The sequence below is a fragment of the Lynx rufus genome, unplaced genomic scaffold, assembly GCF_022079265.1.
Source record: "Lynx rufus isolate CCGP_SWC_20201006 ecotype Redwood Valley unplaced genomic scaffold, mLynRuf1.p SCAF_1, whole genome shotgun sequence".
Taxonomy (NCBI): domain Eukaryota; kingdom Metazoa; phylum Chordata; class Mammalia; order Carnivora; family Felidae; genus Lynx; species Lynx rufus.
In genome coordinates, this window is record NW_025814823.1 from 200,135,640 (window position 1) to 200,162,056 (window position 26,417).

Here is a 26,417-nt window from a genome sequence, read left to right on the forward strand (position 1 = left end):
AACCTTACACTAAAGGAACTAGAGAAAGAAGAACAAACAAAAACAAAAGGTGAGTAGAAGAAAAGAAATAATAAAAATCAGAGAAGAAATAAATGGCATAGGCAAAAAAATAAATAAATAAACTGAGTTGGTTCTTTAAAATGGTAACCAAAATTGACAAACCTTTAGCCAGATTCATCAAGAAAAAAAAAAGGACCCAAATAAGAAATGAGAGAAAGTAACAACTGACACCACAAAAATATAAAGGATTATAAAAAATATAGACCTACAAACTAGGCAACCTAGAGGAAATTGGTAAATTCCTAGAAACATACAATATTTCAAAACTGAACCAGGGAGAAAAAGAAAATATGAACAGACTCATTATAAGTAACAAAACTGAACTGGTCAAAAAAATACCAAAAAATAAAAAAATCCAGGACCAGATGGATTCACAGGGTAATTCTACCAGCCACTTAACGAAGAGTTAATACCTATTCTCCTCAAACTATTCCAAACAATGGAAAAGGAAGGAAAGCTTCCAAATAAATTCTACAAGGCCAGTATTACCCTGATACCAAAACCAGACAAAGACCCCACAAAAATAAAACTATAGGCTAATATTCCTGATGAACATAGATGCAAAAGTCCTCAGAAAAATATTAGCGAATTAGCAACAATACATTAAAAAGACCATTCACCACAATCAGGTATGATTTATTACAGGAATGCAAGGATGGTTCAATATTTACAAATCAATCAATGTCATAAACCACACCAACAAAATGAAGAATAAAAATCATGGTCATCTCAATAGATGCAGAAAAAGCATGTGACAAGATTCAACATCAATTCAAGATAAAAACTTTCAAAGTGGAGTTAGAGGGAAGACACTTCAACATCATAAAGGCCATATATGAAAAACCCACAATAATATCATACTCAATGGTGAAAAACAGTTTTCCCCTCTAAGGTCAGGAACAGGATAAGGATGTTCACTCTCATCATTTTTATTCAATATAATACTAGAAGTCCTAGCCACATCAATCAGACCAAAAAAGAAATAAGAGGCATCTCTGGGGGTAAAGAAGAAATTAAATTGTCACTATATGCAGACAACATGATACTGTATAGAGAAAATCCTAAAGACTACACCAAAAAACTACTGGGAGCAATAAATTCAGTAAAGTGGCAGGATGAAAAATTAATACCCAGAAATCAGTAGCATTTCTATATACTAACAATGAAGCTGCAGAAAGACATTAAAATGTCATTTACAACTGCACCAGAAATAAATCTAGGAATTAACTTAACCAAAGAGGTGAAAGACATATACTCCAGTCAGTATAAAGCACTGATGAAAGAAACTAAACACAACACGAACCAATGGAAACACATTCCATCATGCTCATATTAATATTGTTAAAACGTCCATATCACCCAAAGCAATCTACGCACTGAATGCAATCCCTATCAAAATACCAACAGCATTTCTCACAAACTAGAACAAATAATACTAAAATGTGTATAGAACGACAGAAGACCCTGAATAGCCAAAGCAATCTTAAGAATGAAGCTGGAGACATCACAATTCCAGGTTTCAAGATATACTACAAAACCATAGCAATAAAAACAGTATGGTACTGGCACAGAAACAGACACACAGATCAATGGAACAGGTTAGAGACTCCAGAGATAAACCCACAATTATATGGTCAATTAATCTATGAAAAAGGAGGCAAGAAGAGACTGTGGGGGAAAGACAGTAGTACTAGGAAAACTGGACAGCTACATGTTAAAGAATGAAACTGGACAATTTTCTTACACTGTACACAAAAATAAACTCAAAATGGATTAAATACCTAAATGTGAGACCTGAAACCATAACAATCATGGAGGATGACACAGGCAGTAATTTCTCTGATGTCAGCAATAGCAACATTTTTCTAGATACCTCTCCTGAGGCAAGGAAAACAAATGCAAAAATAAACTATTGAGACTACACCAAAAATAAAAAGGCTTCTGCACAGCAAAGGAAATCATTGACAAAACAAAAAAACAACCTACCGAATGGGAGAAGATATCTACAAATGAAAGATCCAATAAAGGATTAATAGTCAAAATATATAAAGAACTTCTACAACACCAAAAAAACCCAAACAATCCAATTAAAAAATGGACAGAGAACCTGAATAAACATTTTCCCAAAGAAAACATAGATGGCTGACTCATGACAAGATGCTCAACCTCACTCATCATCAGGGAAATGCAAATAAAAACCACAATGAGATATCAACTGACATCAGTTAGAATGGCTACAATAAAAATGACAAGAAATAACAAGTGTTTGCAAGGATGTGGAGAAAAAGGAGTGCCCTTGTGCACTGGTTGGTAGTATGGTAAATTGGTGTAGCCACTGTGGAAAACAGTGTGCAGTTTCCTTGAAAAGTTAAAAATAGAAATACCATATGGTTCAATAATTCCACTATTGGATATTTGCCCAAAGAAAGCAAAGACTTACTTGAAAAGATATATGCACTCTTATATTTATTGCAGCATTATTTACAACAGCCAAAATATGGGAACAACTTAAGTATCCATCAATAGACAAATGAATAAAGAAAATGTGTCCACATATGTGTGAGTATTACACAACCATAAAAAAGGAGGAGATTGTGCCATTTGAGATAACATGAATGGAACTGGAGGGTATTATGCTAAGTGAAATAAGTCAGAGAAAGACAAATACCATATAATTCTACTCATAAGTGGAATCTAAAAAAAAAAAAAAGTAAATGAATAAATAAAAAGCAGAATCAGACCCATAAATACAAAGAACAAACTGGTGGTTGCCAAGGGGCAGGGGGTAGGGTTGGGCAAAATAGGTGAAAGGGAGAGGGAGATACAGGCTTCCAGTTATGTAATGAATAAATCACAGGAATAAAAGTCACAGCATAAGGAATATAGTGAATGATATTATAATGTAAAAGGACAGATGGTAGCTACATTTGTGATGAACATAGCGGGATGGGACGTGTAAACTTGTCAGATGACTTTGTTATATACCTGAAACTAATGTAACATGGTGTGTCAACTATACTCAGAAAAAAAAAAAAGAAAATGAGATTGTTAATGTCACATTATAAAAAAAAATAAGTCTGCCTAAAATTTTTTTTCTTGTAAAAGATAGGTTTTTTTTTTCCAGATTTTGAAATCAAGAATGGAAATAATTCATGACTTCACAAGAGAGCAATGCTCCTCATCCATGAAACGGGGTCAGTGTTGATTCTTTCTTCTCTATAATAATCTTATGGAAATCACTTTGTTATGAAGATTGACAAAGTATTATGAGATCTTCTCATCTTCAACAATGATAATTCAGAATATTTGACAAACATTTAAGAAACTAGGGTTTTGTTAAATTTTTAAACAATTATATTTGCCCCTCCCTTATTGAATATTCAATTACACATCTTTAAATGCTTTAGAACTGTTTTAATTGCTTCTATCTGAGAGCTAATGTTTACATTAATTTAAATAAGTAAGGTAGGACAAACTACCACAAAAGCAAAGCATAATATTTATTATATTAACATCAGCTTCTCTTTTTTCCATCCTTTCTCTAATTTTCTAGGTCAACTTGTGCTTTTAATTTTGGTTTTCTTTTCAGTTCCGAGTTCATTATACTTCTGGGCATGGACTTAGAGAGCATAGTCCAGTTAGTGTATGCTAAGTTTTATGTGCAAGGACTAAAAATTCCAAGAGCTGGGTATACGCATACCTAACTGCTACACTAAGCAACAGAATTTGACAAACTAATGTAGAAAACATCCAGGATTATATGAAAGTTTGCAAAGTGCCTGGTACAATTTGACTTTTTCACTGTAAAATGTGAACAGGATAGTTCTGTTATTATGATCTCTTCACAGTAAAGAAGAATAATTGAATGAGATACTTAGGAAATACACAGACATTTGTGTGTGCATGTACATACATTTCAAAAATGATGTGCATTTATATAAGGATTTCATTTGTACAGTATAGATTCAAAGACCCCTCCTGGAAAATGGCAGTGCACTATACATGTAGCTTTTTCTCTACAGGTTATGCTTTTTGATGTGATTTTTAAAATTTTAATGGTGACATCCTCAAAATGATGAAATATAAACTATACTACATATGAAAATGATAATTCAAGGGGCGCCTGGGTGGGTCAAGAAGTTAAGCGTCCAACTCTTGATTTCGGCTCAGGTCATGACCTCATGGTTCTGGAGTTTGAGCCCTGCATCAAGCTGTGCAGAGCCTGCTTGGGATTCTCTCCCTCCCTCCCCTCCTCTCTCAAAACAAATAAGCTTGAAAAAGAAAATGATCATTCACTGATTCTTCTGCAAAAATGCAGATTAATGTTTTATTTACCAATATTAAAGCAAATTCAACTGAATCAGTTTAATACTTTTTTTTTTTTACCTTTGTGATAGTAAACAGGTAGACTCTTCCTTCCTCTTTCTTTAAGTCATTCATGTACATCGGTGCACCCACCAAGAGCACATCTGTAATGGTGTCTTTATTCACATCAACTGAACACAGCACGCTACCAAAATAGGAGCCAATCTGTAAGGATAAAGCATATTAACCTTAGGATTCTTATGACTCATATACTCTTAATGTTATACTGAACTTTCATTTACTCATTCAACAAACAGAAATAGAGCACTTACTACCTGTAAGGTACTAGAAACATTTAGATAACAGTCCCTTCTCTCAGTTGTATCATGATGTAACACTTGGTTCTTAAACCTTAGTGTGCACACAAATCACCAAGAAAGACTCTGAATGGGTGCAATCTAGAAAACGGTATGTTAAATAAGTACCCCAGGTGTTTCTGGTGCTGGTGGGTCAAAGACCACATTTAAAAGAGAAACATTTAGGAGGTTTGTGATGTGTGTCATAGAGAAAGGCAGGAGGGGGAAGAGGGAGTTGGGACAAATGACTTTGCCTGCCTGTGCAGTTAAGTAGGTTGTAATAGAGGCAATGGCCAAATGCTGTGTGATCAGAGTGCAGGTGTCAGGAAGGCTCAGAAAGATTGAGTGTTACATAAACGGCATCTTAAAAAACAAGGAATTCTCTAGGTGGAGAAGAGTGGGCAGGCATGTGTGATGTAAGTGTCTGTAGCATGATCTTGCACAAGAGACAAGTTCTCAGATACATCAGGACAGGGGAGCAGGTGGAGATACAATGAAATAAGAGAGGCTGGGAATCCGAATGCTCATTGCACGCCTATGTGAATACCTCTTAAGGATTTGGCAATGAACAAGAAAGGATTCATCCTATAACACGGTCATTGTTTTTCCTCACAATAAAATCTTGGTTCTTTAAAATTTAAAGAGAGCAAAGTATGTGGCCATAGCTGGTTTGTGGTCAAGGAAGTCAAAGACTCAGGTTCTCTTACTCCTGGAAAATCCATAGACAGTAGGATCACACTTAATTCCAGAAAAGGGAAAACTAAATAGCTGGTTTCTCTAACTCCAGGAAGGAAAATTTGTTGTCAGAGATCAGGGTTGCCTATTTGAAATATGTGCCAAGCCCATGGGTTAGAGCCGCTTGGTGAGGAAATAGGAATCTATTCAGCTGGCCTTTGTTCTAGTCAGACATGACTGGGAGTCATCACAGGTTCTGACTATCAAACTGTCATGTTGAGAAGAAAGTGGTGGAAAAGAGAGTTGCTTTAATTTTAGAAACATCAAAGCCACAGGACACCTTGACAGGCCCAGATATAGTAGCCCAGTCTTGACAACGCTATCCTGCTCCCGTCTTCTCACTTTTCCTCCAGATCATTGACTCCTCGCAAGAGCTTGCCAACAAAGCTGTGGTTAGGACCCAATAATACACATGTAGTAGTAATTTAGGGAGTCAAAAGTATGCAGCTGGATATAACCAAACAGCACAGGCTTTGAGTCTACACACGACTGGGTTTTAATGACAGCACAACCCCATGAAAACTCTTTGACCTTAAGAAGGTAAATGCCCAGTTACCTGTTAGAAGGTGACAGATCTCAGTATTGTGAAGATTTAAGGAACCTTCAAGTGAATACAGGTCACAGAAGCAGCCACAGGGTAGGCACTCAATGCTAGTTTCCTTTTCTTTTAAAATTTTTTTTAACGTTTATTTATTTTTGAGACAGAGAGAGACAGAGCATGAATGGGGGAGGGTCAGAGAGAGGGAGACACAGAATCCGAAACAGGCTCCAGGCTCTGAGTTGTCAGCACAGAGCCCGACGCGGGGCTTGAACTCACGGTCCGAAAGATCGTGACCTGAGCCAAAGTCAGCCGCTCAACCGACTGAGCCACCCAGGCGCCCCAACTAGTTTCCTTTTCTATCAACTCCCCACTCCTCATCTGCTCTGGTTGACCCCACGATTAATTTCATCTGCTACAAAATGGACTTTACCTGGTCACCTCGGTGAGCCTGAATAACGGTGACATTGCCATTCTCGTCAACACTGTATAGCACTATCTGGCCAGTGTAATTTGCCCGAGGAGCACCAGCAACAAAGTGAACATCTTTTCCGGTAGAAATCGCAGCCACAGAGTAACCTAGAGGAGAAGGACTTGCAGAGGTAGGTGCTATTGAAGAGCTCAGCAGATGGGCTCCCAAAGTTAGTAGCAATGACCAGAGGTCCTTTTTTTGTTAGGAGGCAGGTGTTAGAAAGTGGAGGAGGGTCAGTAACGTACCCTCCAGACTGAGAAGGTATTTTGATACTGAAAAACAAAGCAAGCCACTCCATATCGTTCACATAGAGTTTTATTGGGGGTAACTTACCCAGCCGGGGGGGAAGGTGGGATGCAGATGGACAGATGATCCAAGCCATTACACAACTCTTCTACGCAGCTATTCCCCACCCCTACTCAGGCCTTCATCTCCAGTTTTTATGGAGGGAGGGGCACGGTGGTGAGGTCACAGGGTAGTTACCTAAAGCAGCACCATGTGTGCACCACAGGATGTCTGCTAGTTGTCTAGAGTGGTGCCACCTGTCCCAGAGGGCACTCTGCTGCTTATCTTCTAAAGTGGTGGCATCTGGGGGGCGCTTGGGGGGCTCAGTCGGTTAAGCATCTGACTTCACCTCAGGGCATGATCTCACATTTCTTGGGTTCGAGCCCCGCGTTGGGCTCTGTGCTGATGGCTCGGAGCCTGGAGCCTGCTTCGGATTCTGTGTCTCCCTCTCTCTCTGCCCCTCCCCCGCTTGCACTCCGTCTCTCTCGCTCTCAAAAAATGAATAAACATTAACAAAATTGTTTTAAGTGGTAGCATCTGTGCACCAGAGGGGAGAACAAGACAGAGGGCCAAAGGTGAAGTCAGTGTGATCCGTGCTCCCTCAGGGGGATGCCCAGATCTAAGTGTGCTCCGCACGGGTGTGACACCTACCTGTAAAACAGGCCCTAGAATCTGGGTTGTCCCATCAGCCCCTCATGAACTTGGCACTCAACAAGTATTTTTTGAATGAACAATTACATGAATTTAAAAGGTAATGGAATGCAGTGGACAGAACATAGGCTATGGAGTCAGACAGTCCCAGGTTCAAATTCTGGATTTGCTGCTTGCTAAGTTGTTTGCCTTTGGGCAAGTTATTAACCTCATTGGCTCTCAACGGTAAAATGGGAATAATAATACTTTCTTCAAAGGGTTGTGGGAAGGATTTAAATGTTTATGTAGATAGAATAGCCAGCTCAGAAAGTGTCCCATAGTAGGTACTCAAAATCAGTGGCTGCTTATTATAGGAACCCAAAAGACTAAGAACTCTAAATTAATATAAGACTCCCATTTACTATATTGGCTTCTAGGAACTATTTCCATTTGGGAGAAGTGCAAGCACTTCCCAGGAATAACTACTGCTTGAATAGCCAGAAGACATCAGTAAGTGTAATACAGTATGTCATTAAATAGTTATAGCCAAGGTCTGATTTGCAAAGAGGCAACATAAACATGTGTAATAAATATAATGATTAGATGACACTTCAAGGGCTTTGCTTAATGGATCTTGAAATTCAGAGAGGGGCTAGTTTTTTCAAAATTGTTTTTAACCTTTATTTATTATTAAGAAACAGAGAGAGACAGAGCACGAGCAGAGGAGGGGCAGAGAGAAAGGGAGATAGAAACTGAAGCAGGCTCTAGGCTCCGAGCTGTCGGCACAGAGCCCAATGTGGGGCTCGAACTCACAAACCACAAAGTCATGACCTGAGCCGAAGTTGGATGCTTAACCGACTAAGCCACCCAGTCGCCCCCCAGCAAGGGTCTAGTTTAAAAAAAGGGAGCTTAAATTTTCTGAGTCAAATGCTGCTATGCCTTACCTAAATATGAACTGTGATTTTTATCTTGCAGAATTTGGTCAAAGGCTTGTTTAGGAAAGATCATATGTCCATGAGATGTCTGCTGGACCACAGTACCACTCCAGCCATAAGCTCCTACTGCACCCAGCATCAGAATATCCTAAAATAAATGAAAAATGAAGACCATGAAAATAAACCATGTTTAAGGCACGAGAATGCAGGGGAGGCAAAACATTGAAATAAATGGTCTAGAATTAAGGAGAAGATGATAAAGTAAAATGTATATGAATGTATGTCCAAATTGATATATGCCCAAATTGTTTTAATATATTTTGTGCTGGAGAAAAGTCTTCCCTGAGGCTATGTTACCTTGATACATTCTATAGATAAATCTCTACTATGCTACAAGAGAAGCACATAGCCACCTTCCAATTTGCATTCAGAGGCCCCCATCTGCAAACGCCAAACAGTGTGAGCTATTAGAAAGAAGTCAGAAATGAGCCTCCTGTCTCACATAGTCATAAGAAAAGTTCACGGTTGGATGTGGGGCATGCTTGAGAAAATAGGAAGTGCAGTTGGCAGAGGAAGAGAGGTGGGGCGTTTCTGCTGTCCAGGCACATCATCCTGGCAGGCCCCCTTCTGACCTATTCTATTTTCAACATTCTTTCTCTTTCCTCTTGGTCACTTCTCAGATGTTCCTCCATCATCTATATCCTATCCCATCTATTTGAAAATAGCTCAGCGATGAAAGGTAACTAGGGCAGAACATTCAGTCTACTTGGTGGAGAACAGCCACGGTCAGCACAGCAGGGGTGGGGGGCGGCACACAAGAAATACAGGCTGCTCTGAGGGACTCAACATCCACCCAAACAGTCAAAAGCGATACATCACCGCAGAAGGCAGGGTTGTCAGGATGGGATTTATTATTTTTTTCAGTTTTTGATCTTAGATCGTAGAAAACACCAAAGTTACGGATTTTGGATTGAAAAATATAAGCCATTAAAAATACAGCAGGTTGGAAAATGATGTGCCCATTTTGAGGACAAGAGACCATGAAATGAAGAGAATGACTATCATAAATGTGGGACTGTGAATCAGGGGTGCAGGAAAGGACTGCAGGAAGTGTACAAAAATCTCAGGAAGGTGTGTGCGAAATTCTCTGTGTGGGGGTTCATTTACATTTTTTTTTCCGGAGGGAAAAACCCATAACTTTTATGAGTGAGTATCTCTAACGATTGGTGATCCAGAAAAAGTTAGCACCTTTTATTCTCGAGAAAAAAACCCCAAGCCGTTCCTGATCCTTGCTTCTGGCAATCAAATTCTCTGAGTTCATACTGTTCCCTAGGCTTTTCCAGTGTCACTACGTCTGGACCCCTTTACTATCCCACCAGGACCCTGAGCAGAATTGGAACCAGAGCCCTAGGAAGTGGATGTTTATGACAGGGAAGAATGGATTTTCTGAGCTAAGAAGACGTTGCATCTCACATGTGTCCTAACTCCTCACTTTTTCACCTATCTTCTGTCTCTGCTCTTAGAAAAGAGATACTCTGGCAACTCAGAATTCACCAATGGCAGTGCTAACAAGAGTTTGTGTGTCTTTTTTAAATAAACTTTTCTGGTAGTTAATTGATTTAAAGGAAATTCCTGCAATGACAATCCCTTGAATTAATACAGGGCTTGTCCTTTGGAGCATTTTCTTTCTTTTTCCATAAAAACCTCTGTGAAACGCGGAAGAGAAGGCATTGTTATCCTTCACTTTTTAGTTGACAAAGCAGCAGCACAAAGAAACTAAACAACTATGACTGAGAAGCTGAACATTTGCTCACTACATGGCTCCTTTTTCCACTCTCTCTATAAAGCCGCTGTGCCCAGAAGTGTTGAGCCCAATGACAGCATGGCTGGAAGTTATCTGATTACACACCTTTTGAGGAGAGTAATCTGCGCTGAATCCCACTTGTGACATTTCCATCTGGAAGTTGTCCCCTCCTTGAATAGTACCTGCAAAATGTAATTTTGAGAATTATATTGCTGTCAATTTTTAAATCAGATTTTCAAACACACATGCACACGCATATGCACGTGAACATATGCACACGTATGCACACACACACAATGTTCTCATGGTCACTCAAAAATATTCTGGGATGGAGAAATCACTAAGAAGTATTCTAACATATATGGGAACCCACAATACTTCCAAGATAGTGTTTGAAGTTGGTCTTAATCTTGATTATGCATTAATGCGTTTACTTGTATGCTTAGGATGTTCTTGATATCAAAAACACTCAATATAGGGGATGAGGTAAGACAAAAACTGAAGTCATGGCCTTTTTAAAAAAAAGTTATTATTCCTAGCTAAGAAATTAACTGAATTTTTACCTTTTAAATATCGGTACTAGAGGCGCCTGGGTGGCTTTGTCGGTTAAGCGTCCGAGTTCGGCTCAGGTCATGGTCTCACGGTCCGTGAGTTCGAGCCCCGCGTGGGGCTCTGTGCTGACAGCTCAGAGCCTGGAGCCTGTTTCAGATTCTGTGTCTCCCTCTCTCTCTGACCCTCCCCCGTTCATGCTCTGTCTCTCTCTATCTCAAAAATAAATAAACGTTAAAAAAATTAAAAAAAAATAAATATCGGTACTAATAAGTGTACACATATCTCAGATGCAGTTGGAAGAGCCAGGTAGCTGACATGTCATGAAGACTAAACAGACAGATATTTGGGTGAGGTTTCAGGATCCGGGATTCAAGACTGAGTAGGAATTTTACCAGTTGGGCAGTTTGTCCTACTTCTACATATGTGCCTGCCTCTGACACCAGAGCTGTAGGACTCGGTATGGTCAAAATGGTTACATTTCACTAATCTTCACAAAAAGGAATAAGTTCCTAGACCAACAATTTGACATAGAGAGTAATATATATAATATATAACATGACACAGTCACTTGTTTAGAAGATGTAATAATTTACAAAGGATGAGAAGAGATTCATTTTCTTTAAGATTTTATTTTTAAGTAATTGCTACTCCCAATACGTGGCTCAAAATCACAACCCCGAGATCAGGAGTCACATGCTCCACTGACTGAGCCAGCCAAGTGCCCCAAGACAATTTTTAATAAAGTAGCGCAGTGCTTCCCCAAAATCCGTAATAGCAGGTAAGGCACAAAATCATTTCTAATTGGCATTTAGGTTGAATTGTGATTATTCATGTCAATGCCACCACAAACAAGTGTAAGTTGTACCATAGGAAGCCAAATAATTTTATATTATCTCAGAGCACATTGGATTTGGATTTTGATGCTGATTTAAACAGCTTAGAAGTATCATCAGATGTTTAAAGAAGCAATAATATTTTTTGGATAGAAGACTCCAGTGGACAATCAGGAAATAAAGATAAGACTCAGGAATTAATGCTTAATTTATGCAATGCCCCTGGACCCAGCTTCTGAAAGATACCTGATATATAGCAGGTGCTCAATAAAATAGGCTCTTTACTGCTGAGAGTTATTTGAACTAATGACCAGGAACCAGAATTTGGATCATGTGGGATTTTTTACCAACTGGGAAATGTGTTCCAAACAGTGAGTTCTTAAACATGGAGTATTTCTACACCGACTAGACCTTCCAAGGCCATATAAGTAAATTATTGTAGATCTGGTAAATAACATATTTCCTTGAAATCTGAACTATTAAAGATCTTCACTATACTTTTCTAACTTAAAAAAAATTTTTTTTAACCTTTGTTTGTTTTTGTGAGACAGAGAGAGACACAGTACAAGTGAGGGAGGGGCAGAGAGAGAGAGGGAGGCACAGAATCCGAAGCAAGCTCCAGGCTCTGAGCTGACAGCCCAGAGCCTGATGCAAGGCTCGAACTCATGAACCGTGAGATCATGACCCGAGCCAAAGTCAGCACCCCTATACTTTTCTAACCTTAAATGTATACATGTTTGTTGTAAACAAATTCAAGAATTTCAGAAATTACATAATAGGATAGAAAGACAAAACTTTTTATAATTATAAAATATGCAGTGTAAAAAGTTGTAAAACTATTTACAATTATAATAGATATTACTAAATTGCCCTCCCTCCAAAGCTATACAATTTATAATCTTATCAATAGTATATGAGCTTCTCTGCTTCCCCAAAATATCTCCAAGATCATATATTACTAATCGTTGTTATATTTTAGGCACAAAGTAACATTGACTTAATTTATATTTTAAAACAATTACTGAAATTGGGAATATTTTCTTATGTTTACTAGCCATTTGTATCTTATCTTCTATAACCTACTTATTCATGTTGTCTACTTTTCTTACTGATTCATCGGAGTCCTTTCATATAAGGTATACAAGTTAACATTATTAGAGTAAATATACAGTAATAAAATCAAGAATTCTCGAAAAAAGTTTTTGAAAGATGGAGTTCTTTTACCTTCAATGCTAAAAATTTGTTCTCCTAGTGTCCCAGCCTTTTCTAGTAGAGCTGCTTCATCAGACACGTTGAAAAAATATCTTTCTGTTGGAATACTGGCAATTGCTTTAATTTCTTTTATTAAATTTTTGGTGTCAAGGGCATTTCTGTTTAAGTACCCAAGAACCTTGAAAATAGAGACAGAGAGAAAAAAGGTCATTATAGCTATACTCCACTATCCCATTATACTTTCTAGTATTATATTTCTGAACAGAATAGAGCCTCTGGAGAAGTAAATCCATAACCCTGTAGTCAATGGGACTGAAAATCAACAAGACGTGGAGACAGAGTAAAAATTTTCTTTTCCTATAAAGCTGTGAGCAGCCAATGAGAGCGTGCGGTCTTGGGAAGTGATGTTACAAAGGAGCACTCACCCATTAACTGAAAGACAACTAAAAAGAAAATCTACTTACCGCTATGCCAAACCTCAGTATATTGTCATTGTTGCATTCATCAATCACGGCCTTCAGCATTGAACCGTCATGTGATTCACCATCAGTTACAACCACCATTACTTTGGTAGCACCTGGTCGTCCTCCAGCAGCTGCTGCATATGCAAAGTCTCTGTGGCAGACAAAATTAAAAACTCACTATCAAAAGATGAAGCTAATATGTGGACCTCTGGTTAGAAATTTAACTTCTTCATGAAGTTAGTTCTGAAACTAACTTCTTTGAGCATGACCTATTGTGACTTGGAATTTATCTCTATGTCAGTTCTGGTGACATATTTACCTACATTCTATTTGCAGCCTAAAGGGAAATAGATATACATCTTGCATAGTTTTCATGGTATGTGCGTGTGTGTGTGTGTGTGTGTGTGTGTGTGCATGTGTGTGTGTATTTGTGTGCACGTGCATGTATTTACATTAAGAATCCTTAGAATTATCTTCTGATAAGAAAAAATTCATTAATACTAATTAACAGAGCAAAGATATTCAATCCTATCACCAATTTTACTCATTGGATCTGCATTTACTTTTCAATACAAAATTGTTCTTTAAAGAGTAATAAGTACAGTTGACAAAACAATTTCAAAGCATTTGGAAAGATATAGATATAGATATAGATATAGATATAGATATAGATATAGATATATAGATATATAGATATATAGATATACACACACACACACGTGTGTGTGTGTTGAGAGAGAGAGAGATTGAGAGAGAGAGAGAGAGTGTGTGTGTGTGTGTGTGTGTGTGTGTGTGAGTGTGAGTGGGGTCTGGGGCAAAGACAGAGGGAGAGAGAGAATCCCAAGCAGGCTCCCCTAACAGCGTGGAGCCTGATGCAGGGCTCCATCTCATGAACCATGAGATCATGACCTGAGTAGAAATCAAGAGTCAGACGCTTCACTGACTGAGACACCCAGAAGCCCCTGGAAAGGTATAAAATAAAAATGTAGGGGCACCTGGATCACTCATCAGTCAGTTAAGCACCTGATTTCAACTCAGGTCATGATCTCACAGTTTGTGAGTTCAAGCCCCACACCGGGCTCTCTGCTGTCACTGCAGAGCCCGCTTCAGATCCTCTGTCTCCTCCTTTCTGCCCCTTCCCTGCTCACATGCCCACGCACACACTCTCTCTCACAAATAAGCATTTTTTAAAAATGTGACACCAAGCCACTGTTCCAAAGGAAACCACTTTTATCAATTTATGTTTCCTTATAGAAAACATTTTATTTAGATGTATGTTCATAGTCTATTCCTCAAACATTCACACAAATGGGGCCATAGTCTATACACTTGTTTTTCATGTTTATGGAGCTCTTTCTATACCAGCACATACAAAGCTCTCCTTTTTTAATGGCTGCATAATATCTCATTATTTGGGGGTAACCATAGTGTAACCAATTCCTCATTATCGTGCATTTAGGGCATTTTGAGTTTTACAAGTAATACTGTAATAAATGTCTTTGTGTATGTATCTCAGCATACTTTTCCAACTGTGTCATTAGGATAAAATCTTAGTAGTGAAACTACTGGGACAAAGGATTTATACATTTCAAATTTGGACAGATATTGCCAGATTGTCCTCTAAAAATTTCCACCAATTTATATTACGATAATGTAAAAAAAATGCAAGTTTCTCCATCTCCTTTCCTTAACAATGAGGATTATTAAACTTTTAAATTGGGGGCATTTTGATAAGTGAGAAATAATATATCATTGTTTTAATACGTACTTTTTCATTATGAAGAGATAATGAGCATTTTGTATTAGCCATTTATATTTTTTCTCTATGAACTCTTGATTTTTCTTTATCTTTGTCCATTTTTCTTTGTATTGTTCATTATTTTTCTAATTAATAAGATCTTTGTTAGTCAAGAAAATTATCTTTTGTCATATATATATAAATATTTTCTTCAGTTCATTAATCTTTTAAATTTTAGTGGTATATATACACTTCTGTATAGAAATTTAATATTTTGATACAATCAATTTCATTAACTTTTTATGTGTTTATTTTATATTTGACATGGTATTTTAAAAGGATTTCTTATCTCTATGACTTGTTTCTTTTTTTTATTTAAAAAAATTTTTAATGTTTGTTTATTTTTGAGAGACAGAGAGAGACAGCATGAGTGGGGAAGGGGGAAGAGATAGAGAGGGAGACCCAGAATATGAAGCAGACTCCAGGCTCTGAGCTGTATGACTTGTTTCTTTTAATCACCCAGTTTCTCATAGTCCTTTAATAATTCCATTTTCCTAGATTTAAATTTTTGGCGCAGCTGAAATTTATTTTGATTTGACTGAGTCAGGGATTCAGCTTTATTTTGTTTTTAGATGGGTATCCGGTTGTCTAATAACATTTTCTCTGTCTACTGGATTCTCTTTTTGTATTTCTTTCTGAGGAACGCCACCCACTCCTTTGGACTACCTACCACCTATATGATGACACCTGAAAGTCTACATCTTTTTCCATTTATTTCTCTCATTTCAAATTTATGTATTCAGTGCCTGCTAAATATTTTCACCTGAATGTGTAAAGGACACTTTAATTTCAGTATGTTTCACACTGAGAATATCATTTTAATCCCTAAAACTTTCCTGTATTCTATATAGAATGTAGAAGGATAGAAAAAGATTTTATATTTGTCACCCAAATTTGAATACAGTACTTACATGAAATATTTTTTGAGTGAATTATACTCTTTATGAACTCATGCATGATTATAAGATTTCTGAGGGTAGAAACTGCCTCATTTGTTCTGATTACCTTCAGGTCTTAGAATAATAGATGATAACCATAGGCACACAATGAAATAAGATAAATGGAAAATGGCAATATTTACTATAACAGTGTCAGAATTCTATTTGATGTTGTAAAGAAACAGACCAAAAAAAAAAAAAAAAAAAGAAAGAAAGAAAAGAAAAAGAAAAGAAAGGTAATTAAATTCTGGAAGATGTGAGTAAGCAGTTAAGTGATTCTCACTCAGGGTGCCTGTGTGGCTCAGTGAGTTAAGTGTCCGACTTTGACTCAGGTCATGATCTCATGGTTTGTGAGTTTGAGCCCTGCGTCAGACTCTGTGCTGACAGCTCAGAGCCTGGAGCCTGCTTCAGATTCTGAGTCTCCCTCTCTCTCTGCCCCAGCCCTGCTTGCGCTCTGTCTCTCTCTCTCTCTCAAAAACAAACATTAAAAAAATAATAAAAAAGTGTAAAAAAAAAAAAAGAAGTTAAGTAATTCTCTTAACAGCAGCAAGATTTCTATTAGCTTGGGAAATAGTGTAAGGGAGAGATGATAGGGAGAAAACCGAAGTTCTAAAAGGACAATAAAAGCTAAAAAAAGTCACATCTTCAGACAGTGACCATTCTTCTTGAGAGAAAAGCTTACCAGGTCCCCAGGCTCCTTACAGGGAAAAATACCACATCCATACTTTCTGTTGAAAACACAAGCCCTCTGCAGTCTGTAGCTTCTTCTAGGCCATTTTCTAGGTCAACCTACTCTTCCTCTGAGTCTAGTTTACTGGACTATAAAGGGCACTTCACCAAAAGGCAATGGACTGGCCAGCAGAGATAGCGTGGCCCAAAAGAACATCTCAATGGGGACAATAGAGATTAACCAAACCAATCATATCTTCTCATCTGCTTATGAGACATATAGGGAAAGTCAATGGTTGATAGAAACAGCAACTACAATATACATCCAGAAAAATGAGCGGATACAATAGGAAATGCAGAAATAGAAAGGACAGGATGTGGTGACTGACCAGATGTGTGCGATTAAGAAAGAACAGAAAGAATAAAGAAAACCAGCAAGTGTTTACTTTGAATGCCTGGGGGAAAGGTGGTAGCATGAGTCAAACGGCAAAGTCATGAGCATGGGTAGGGAAAAGAATAAGGCTGGTTTAGGATGTATTGAATTTGATAAGTGAGCCAACACTCCAAATTAAATATACCCAGCATCAACTGAATGCCTGTGTGGATTTTTGGGAGGGAATTCAGAATGACTACATAGCAATGCGGTGACCCACACAGGGCTAATGTGGATGCCATGAGAGTGGAGACAATGCCCAAGAGAAAAGAGCTATAAAAAAAAAAAGAGGGCTCTGTTTAGTAAAGAAAAAATAGGAAAAGGAGCCAGTGAAGAGGCAAAATTGTTGACAAAAAGCTGGCAGGGATTCTAGAAGTTTGTGATGTCATGGCAACTGGGGCTGGAATAGCAGTTTGTGTTCATCGTCAGCAAATGGCAAGGGAAGCTAAAGATGATGAGGTTTGAGGCAGGACCACTGGGTTGTTGGCTGATAAAGAGAGCTACGTTCACCTGGTGGCAAGCCATATGTTTCAAGGAAGTGGAGGGGGGGAATAGACAATTTTTCAAGGAGTTATGGTAGTTGAAGGAAGAAATGCACAAGATGACAAAGGCAGGAGGTAGGCTTAAAGGAAGGTGAAGTTATTGTTCTCATTTATTTTTTAACAGTAGGAGAGTCTTTAGCATTTTTGTAAAGGTATATGATTAAAAGGAGTTCTGAGAAAACAGAGACACTGAGCTAAAAATTAAGAGAGGGTTATACAGTTGTAACATTCACACCACCCGGACTGTAATAAGTATAGTGAGCCCAGTCCATTGAATTCATACTCCAAGTTCATAAACATTTAAGATTCTATGGCCCTTCTTAATGTGCATGAAGGGCTCCATTAGCTCAAGTTGTCTGTGGCCTTGATAAATACTAACAAATAATTGGAGATTGCTCCATTTCCTACTTAACCTAAGGTCTTTTAATGTTGTTTCCTTTACTTTATATAAAATCTTCTTTAAAAATCATGTAATATTTTATAAAAATCCTAGAAATCTAAGACTTTAAAATTTCATTTCCTAGTGCCTTCTCAAAGTGTTCAAATGACGGAATGTTTGAACTTTTCTTAATTACTTCTGATTTAAGTGTGGGCACTAAGTATGTTATTTTTCTTTGTCTCTTTTTCTTCTTTCTTACTTAAAAGCACTTCTATTTTATCAAAATATTTGGGCTATTTGCATTATAACTTACTTTGCATATTGAATTGCTTTGAATGTATTTGTGAGATCTCCACCAAATTGGTATGTCCGGGATGTTGCTTCAATCATTGCAGCTTTGGTTTTGAAAGTGTTCAGGTTAAATACAACTCTTGGTATGTTGGCATACTGAATTAACCCCACCTTCAAGAAAGCATAAGTTTATTAAAGGCTTGTCATTAAGTTATAAATAATTTCTAATTAACCAATATAAATCAAAATCAAAAGTGCATTTGAAGTGGGACGATAGTATTTGATATGCATTTTCAATTTTGTTCTTAAGAATAGCTATTTTTCTTCCAATGGAATGACTTCTTTGTTAGAGGCTGTTAGTTACAGCAGTAGTATTTGTTGATAAGCAAGATCATGTCCTATCATATATGATTTGGTTCTCAAGGGTAATATTTATAGATTTTTGACTACAATAGTTATAGATTATCTAGTAATGGATTTTTAAGCAGTGCCTTATAATATTTTAATATGGATAATATTAGAATCCAGTTCACAACAGAAAGATTAAAATGATATAAACTTTCTGATCAACAATGTATATATACATGTGAACAATTATAAGCAGTCATAGATGGAAGATAACAGCTCATCAATTAAAAACAGGTGCAAAATAAACAAAGAATTATATTTGAATATGAAAGAAAAAAAGAGTGAGCTAATCAAAACAGTCAATTTGAATGCATTTATTGTTCTGGATTTCCTCTAATCACAGACTTTAGCATCTTTGGAAGAAAGCTGCTATATGTGCAAGTAGGCAGGAGGTTTTTGGCCTTCAGAGAAAATGCCATTAGAGAGAGTCTCATCTGAGAAATCTGACAGATGGAACAACTTCTGAACAAGGTTGGGGCACATACCCTAATTCTTTAGACCAAGAAGGCCAAATACTTCTATTAATGTCCTTATTCTCAGCACTGAAATCATCCTCTGTGCATAGGAGTTGGGGGCTTCTAGAATAGGAAGTAGCAATAAGAGGTCAGTATTGTAAAGGGGTCCTTAAGATAGAAGTCAGTACGTAAGGAAGGTGGAAAGGGCAAGGCCTGGATTTCTGAGTTCAATCAGCTACTTTTGCTAGGAAGCAACTAAGTAGGCACTGGGAAGATGTGAAAAATATATTTTTGGAGCCTTCTCTTTAGGACAGGATGTAAGACTTGAGATAGAGGACAGGATCAAAAATCACTCTATGAATTTCAAAGTCTAATATGAGAGGAAGATGGTATGACAGTCCCAAAACTCCTGTGTGAGAAAGGGGAATAATGAATAGAAGACTTAAGGAAATGTAGTATATTAGGACTTACAGAAAGGTCAAATTTAGATGGTATGAAAAAGAGACTATGTAAATCACCTCTAGAGATGAAGAAAATGCATGGGGGTAGGAAGACAAGAAGAGGAAGGCCATGAATTCCATTCAAGAGACTATTAAATATAGTAAGTCATGTTATGGGGTAAGTCCATTTAGAGATGGATAAAACAAGCAGATACCTAGGAAAACTTCTCTTATAATGGGACCTTAACAGGATGCTATCCAGAAAGAAATGCTATACCTGGTCTTATTCATAGAATTTTCTGGTAAAAGCCCACAGTGAAACCTCCAAAGATTTGGTGAACATTAATGTCATCTTAGTATTGAAAAGCAACATCAATGGAAAACGTATAATAATATTTTGTAATACTGTACAGGAAAGCAGAAAATCAAATTTCAATATAGCTAACTGTGAAGCATTTAGGGGAAGATGTTCCAACAATTGTTACTAGATGTTGGACACAAGGCATCAGATGACAGGAACAACCCAAGAATATACACTGGGAACTCTGTCAACTGGCTCTGTTGATATTGGTTCAACCAGAATGACCGTGAAAGGGCAAATCCAATAGGAGAGAAAGAAAGAAGACCCAGAACTTTAACAATAAATGTTATTCAGTTTTCTGGAAGCGTGAAGCTTCTGTTCCTGAGTTTTGGATGCCTATCTCAAGAAGATAGAAAAGCAAATTAAAGACTCCTTAAAACATGGAGAGCTATACAAAATTATTAAAAAGTCTTATTCTGTGTAAAAAAGCAAGGGCTGAGTAAAATATGATAAAAGACTAAAAAATAACAAGATAGGATTATGCTGTTTATAGACTTAAAAATGTTCATTTTTGAGAGGGAGGGAGAGAGAGAGAGAGCATGTGGGAGTATGTATGGAGAAGGGGAATAGAAAGAAGGGACAGAGGAGCTGAAGCAGGTTCTGTGCTGAGAGCCTGATGCAGGGCTAGAACTCATGAACTGTGAGATCATCAGTCTGATGCTTAATGGACTGAGCCACCCAGGTGCCTATTGACTGTCTATTGACTTCTCTACAAAAATCCCAGAAATTCAAGGACAACAAAAGAAATTAATTATTAGTCCAAGTGGCTGTCAAGAAAATAATACATATTGGATTTTAAAATGTATTGATAAATTCGTAAGTTATAGGAGGGAAAAATAAGCAGCTGAAAAAGATGAAAATGCTACATCCTATATCTGATGCCTGTCAGAAATAGAAATCTAAGCTCAAAGACCAACACTGGGCAACGTCAAAGACAGAAAAACTCAATGTAGTGCAAATTTCAATTAACTGTCAAGGTTAACATTAAATGCATTTAATGTGGGGATTTGACAAATGCAAATATTAAGACCTCATATCTAACAATATTTTCTTAGAAAGAAATCTGTGGGTTAGTGTATGTATTATTCATGTCCATACCTGTGTCTTTGTGGGGCCTATATCCAGGCCTTGGACAAATTTTTCCAAAAAATTCTTTACTGCATCCCAGGGATAAATACTGTTTGACTCATCACATACAACCACAACATCTATGAGGGAAGGGCAGGCTACACAGGAAAAGATGAAAGAAACAGATTTCCATTGTTAACTCACTCTTCACACTTATATGCAAATAGGACAAAGTAAAATGGACTTGAGAGGGGTTGGGTGGTACTTGATAAATCCCGCCTCTGCCCTTCATGTAAGGTATTGCTCGGACCCTCTGCACATTCATCACTTACTCTGAACTGCAGGTGCAAAGCTGGCCAAGAGCTGAAAATTGGGACTGATATCAGAACAAACACCAGTTGCATAATACTGGCTTCCGCATTGCTGTGCCCACAGGGGACCACACGTCTTCAAAGAAATGAGAACAATGACAAAACACATGGAAAATGTTAGTCTTCTACTTCTCCATTTGTAAAACTTAGAGATCATTTCTTTTTTCTTTCTTTTCTTTTCTTTCTTTCTTTCTTTCTTTCTTTCTTTCTTTCTTTCTTTCTTTCTTTCTTTCTTTCTTTCTTTCTTTCTTTCCCCCCCAGAGATCATTTCTATGATTTCACAAGATACTAGAAATTGTCAACTCTTGAAACTATCGGGTCAAAAAAGCCTCTGAGAGAAAGTGCCTCAGAAAGAAAGGACAAACAGAAGGGAGGGAGAAGATAGCAGCTGGGCTGGGAGACAGGTGTCAGCGGTGTAGGGAGGAGACCCTCAGGTCACCGAACTAGAGAAAGGAGGTGCTTTCCTTCATCTTTTGTCTCTCAGTTATCTGGACTTCAGGGGCTTTATCTATAAACGAGGATAATCATATCTACTATCATGCAAGGTGTTGTGAAGATTAAATGGTTCTCTAGATGTAAAGCATTTAGAACAGTGTGGGGTAAATAACACATGGCACATAGTTGTTAGCCAGCATCACTACAGTTGTTATTCTTTTTTTCCCCCCAAAATTTATTTATTTACTCACTCTGACGGAGAGGGAGCGCAGGGGGGTGGGGTGCAGAGAGAGAGAGAGAGAGGAAGAAGAGAATCCCAAGCAGTCCCCATGCTGTGCTGTTAGTGCAGAGCCCGATGGCGGGGTGGGGGTGGGGGTGGGGACTCAAACCCATGAACTGTGAGATCATGGCCTGAGCCGAAATCAAGAGTTGGACGCTTACCCGACTGAACCCTAGGTTTCCCTACTGTTATCTTGAACAAAGGTTATACTATTCACTTTTACTATTGTATTATATGTATACTACCACTTATTCTATTCAGTGGAAACCATAAACCCACAAGCCCCAGGATCAGGCAGGAACCTAAGAGTGCTCTGGGCTGGTATAGATGCCATGGTAAATGAAGAGTCCAGGTGTCATACACAAGGGCAGGCCACCATGGCTCCTGCCCATTGCCAGCCTTGCCAGATCTTCCAAATTTTCAAGGAGAGTCCGAGAAGACAAATTCTTTGGGAAAATCCACTAAATAAACACAAATGAGGTACATGAACTGCTAGCTTTTAATGATGTTATAAAGTATTTGAGGACTTCTGATTCCCCTATTTCCACTGCCTAAAAGTCATCCAAGCTGGCACTTGTCTCCTTGCCCACATCATACATACTCCAATTCTTAATATCTCCATTCACCCAACCTCAGATCTTTCCTTTTCATCAGCCTTTCAATGCCAAGAACTCCTGACAAAACTGTGATTAAATCACACCAGAAAAACATTACATTAAATCCTGTTAGAACTGCTAGATGTAAAAGGAGAAAAATGGGAAAGAGAAGTCTAGTTAAGATCCTAAAGAGCATCTACAAAGTTTAACATTATGTAAAGCTCTGGTTCAATTATTAAAATTTAACAAAAAAGTATGAACCTGCAAAAAAAAAAAAAAAAAAAACAATTGGAAGAATAAAAGGGAATCTGTTTGACCCAGTTTAATTGTTGGTTGCTCAAAGGAAAAGCAGCTGTGGTCATAGTTCATGCTCAGTGAATAATCCATAGTTCTTGCTCCTATAACACTACTTCATGATGCCAATTAGTTAAGGGAAAAATCACAATTGATGCCTTTGATTAGTGTACCAAATAATGAATACCAATTATATTGATTAGTATAATCAATCCCCATCCCCAAGTTGGTTTTTTAAAATCACCTTGAAAAATAATAACTCAGGAAGTGTTCAAGATTTTTTTTTTGTTTTAAAAGCAATGGAAAACAGCATTAAGAAGTTGAAATTAGAATATGCCAATTGTTAATGCCAGAACTACATTCCTGCTTTAAGCCCAGAACTTAAGCAGTTTCAAAAAAATGTGATGATTGTCAGCCTTTTCCACATAATTCTTGAGTATCTTAAGATTTTGACCTTTTAGGTATGTAAAGGAAGCTTTGGATTTTTTTTCCCCCTCTCTCTCCTTCCCTCTCTCTTCCCTCCTTCTCTGCTTGCTACATTGGTTGTTAAATTAATCTCTTAAATTCTCTTGCAATTTTATTTTACTTTATCTGAAGTTACAAATTGAAAATTTAGAAGTACGTCCTGTAATCCCTATATCTCAATATGTTCCTTTTCTTAAATTTATTCAACCTCAAAAGCAAATAAGCAAACAAAAAGAGACGAAAACAATCCTATTTTTCAACCTTTGGAATATCATGAACGATGAAGATTCATTGCACTATTTATTTATGCTTTGAATTACACATATTATAAGTAATATCTGAGTTATTGAGTAGTGTCAATGTTTGAATACTAATATCTATTAGTAAAAGGAGAATGACATTGTTCAAAATTAATTATATTCTTAGAATAGTTAAGTTATACATCTAGGCTTTTGAGTTAGCATGTCAATGGTATAGACATAACTAATGTAAAGTTAAATTAAGTTTTCTATGGCTATTTTAACAGGGCAATAAATATAACTAGGATCATCTATATGCTGGTGGAAATGTCTAGTAAGATTGGGTTTTTATTTGCCTCAAAAACTTTTTTTTTGGCATGTGATGGTTTTCATTTTTTTATATAGTCAAATTAATCTTTTCAACAATTTCCTATATTATTTCTTCTGTTAGTTCCAAGCTTATAAATTTTCTAAAATTTTCATTTTCTTCCAGTTTTTTATATTAACTCTAATCCACTTGAAAGTATATTTGGATATACAAGTTATTAACCAATTAGTTGTCCCCAAACCACTTGTTAAAGAAGGTATTTCTATTTCACTGACTTGTAATGTTTTCTCACAGCATTCTAGAAACTCAATGAGAATAAACACTAACATGAAATAAGACGAGGGACCAAGACATGACTTAAATGATATCAGATTTGCCAAAGGGTTATAGCAAATGGTTAAAGACAGAAATACTCTTCAGCCTGGAAATGCACTCTCTGAATTAGCAGTACCTATCTTAAAATTCCTAATGGGAAGAAGAAACAGGACCTGGAATTATGTTGTTATCAACAAATGCTAAGCACACTTTCCAAGGGCAAAGGATTGGTGTTCTTTTTGCTGCTTTCTTCTAAGACATTCTATGGCAATGGTTTCACTGGGTATCTTAATAAGCCTATATACCAATAGATAGGTATGTCACGTTGGATATCCACATGGTATGATTTATCCCAAAGCAAACTCTAATATTTAAATGTCAAGATTTGATTTGATAGGTGGGATGGCGAGAAGACACTAACTTCACACTTTCTTGAGACAGATGAGAATTTGAAAGGTAAATACTCACGAGAAATCCTCCGGTTCCTACGTTCCTTGTGAGTGTCAAGCCAAGGCTCATGTTGGTTTTCATTTCGGTAACATTGGGAATGCTTGTGGCAGCTTTCAGAGAAAAAGATTTTAAAAAGTGAATAAATCGTTGCCATTTATTTAAAGTTGTTAAAAAAAAAAACCACACTCATGTTTATATGTAGCATTGAGTTTAGTGTCATATATCCAGGTACTCACGTTATATATTCACACGTAGAGAAATGAAGGACCTTCAGTGATCTGGCAGCTCATACATTTAAATGTGTGAGGCTACAGAATGTAAGATATTGGGGGTGGTATCTGAAAGGGCATGACTTATAGGCATTTAAGTTTAAAATTTTTAAAAACAAAGTGCTAGCCAAACAAAACACATCTGAGGACACTATTTGGTCTCCGATTTGCCAACCCCCACTCTTTTCAAGGTCACAATGGCTCCATGTAATGCTTTATTCTGGATCAGAAAAAAATATCTCTAAAGTGTTATTTGAAAACAGCATATATATACAGAGAAAGACAGATACCATATGTTTTCACTCTTATGTGGATCCTGAGAAACTTAACAGGAACCCATGGGAGAGGGGAAGGAAAAAAAGAGGTTAGAGTGGAAGAGAGCCAAAGCATACGAGACTCTTAAAAACTGAGAACAAACTGAGGGCTGATGGGGGGTGGGAGGGAATGGAGGATGGGTGATGGGTATTGAAGAGGGCATCTTTTGGGATGAGCACTGGGTGTTGTATGGAAACCAATTTGACCATAAATTTCATATATTAAAAAAAATAATAAAATAAAAAAATAAAAATGGCATATAGTGGAATCTGGCCCAAAGCAGTAGTGAGTGAATTTTAAAAGGAAATTCTGAAAGGATGCTCAAATCACTCATCATCAGGGAAATACAAATCAAAACCACAATGAGGTACCACTTCCTGCCTGTCAGAATGGCTAAAATTAACAACACAGGAAACAACAGATGTTGATGAGGATGCGGAGAAAGGCGAACCCATTTGTATGTTGGTTGTGGTGTAGTCACTCTGGAAAGGAGTATGGAGGTTCCTCAAAAAATTAAAAATACTGGGCACCTGAGTGGCTCAGTCAGTTAAGTGTCTGACTTTGCTCAGGTCATGATCTCATGGTTTGTGAGTTTAAGTCCCATATCCAGCTCTATGCTCTCAGCACAGAGCCTGCTTTGGAACCTCTGTCTCCCTCTCTTTCTGCCTCTCTCCCACTCATTCTCTCTCAAAAATAAGTAAACATTAAAATAATTAAAAATAGACCTACCCTATGACTACGATTGCCCTACTAGGTATTTATCTAAAGGATACTAAAATGCTGATTCGAAGGGGCACATGCACCCCAATGTTTACAGCAGCACTACCAACAGTAGCCAAATTATGGAAAGAGCCCAAATGTCCAACAATGGATGAATGGGTAAAGAAGATGTAGTATACATGTGTGTGTGTGTGTGTGTGTGTGTGTGTGTAAATATATATATACATACATGTATGTATATATATATATTGGAATATTACTTGGTGATCAAAAAGAATGAAATTTTGCCATTTGCAACAGGTGGATAGAACTGGAATATATTATAAGTGAAATAAGTCAGTCAGAGAAAGGCAAATACCATATGATTTCATTCATAT

At 37.3% G+C, this 26,417-nt stretch overlaps 1 protein-coding gene across 2 annotated transcripts in view; it reads right to left on the reverse strand.

Moving 5' to 3' along the window:
- The window catches only part of ITGA2 (integrin subunit alpha 2), a 110,688-nt gene that overhangs the window by 38,588 nt on the left and 45,683 nt on the right, over positions 1-26,417 (reverse strand). For both annotated transcript variants that reach the window (XM_047092718.1, XM_047092706.1), the window contains exons 4-13: positions 24,755-24,846; positions 21,296-21,410; positions 20,994-21,121; positions 18,254-18,402; positions 13,182-13,332; positions 12,730-12,895; positions 10,226-10,302; positions 8,326-8,464; positions 6,428-6,573; positions 4,447-4,590 (exon numbers count right to left, since the gene is read on the reverse strand). In XM_047092718.1, the coding sequence (XP_046948674.1) occupies positions 4,447-4,590; positions 6,428-6,573; positions 8,326-8,464; positions 10,226-10,302; positions 12,730-12,895; positions 13,182-13,332; positions 18,254-18,402; positions 20,994-21,121; positions 21,296-21,410; positions 24,755-24,846 (1,307 nt within the window). The remainder of the gene's footprint in view (positions 1-4,446; positions 4,591-6,427; positions 6,574-8,325; positions 8,465-10,225; positions 10,303-12,729; positions 12,896-13,181; positions 13,333-18,253; positions 18,403-20,993; positions 21,122-21,295; positions 21,411-24,754; positions 24,847-26,417) is intronic.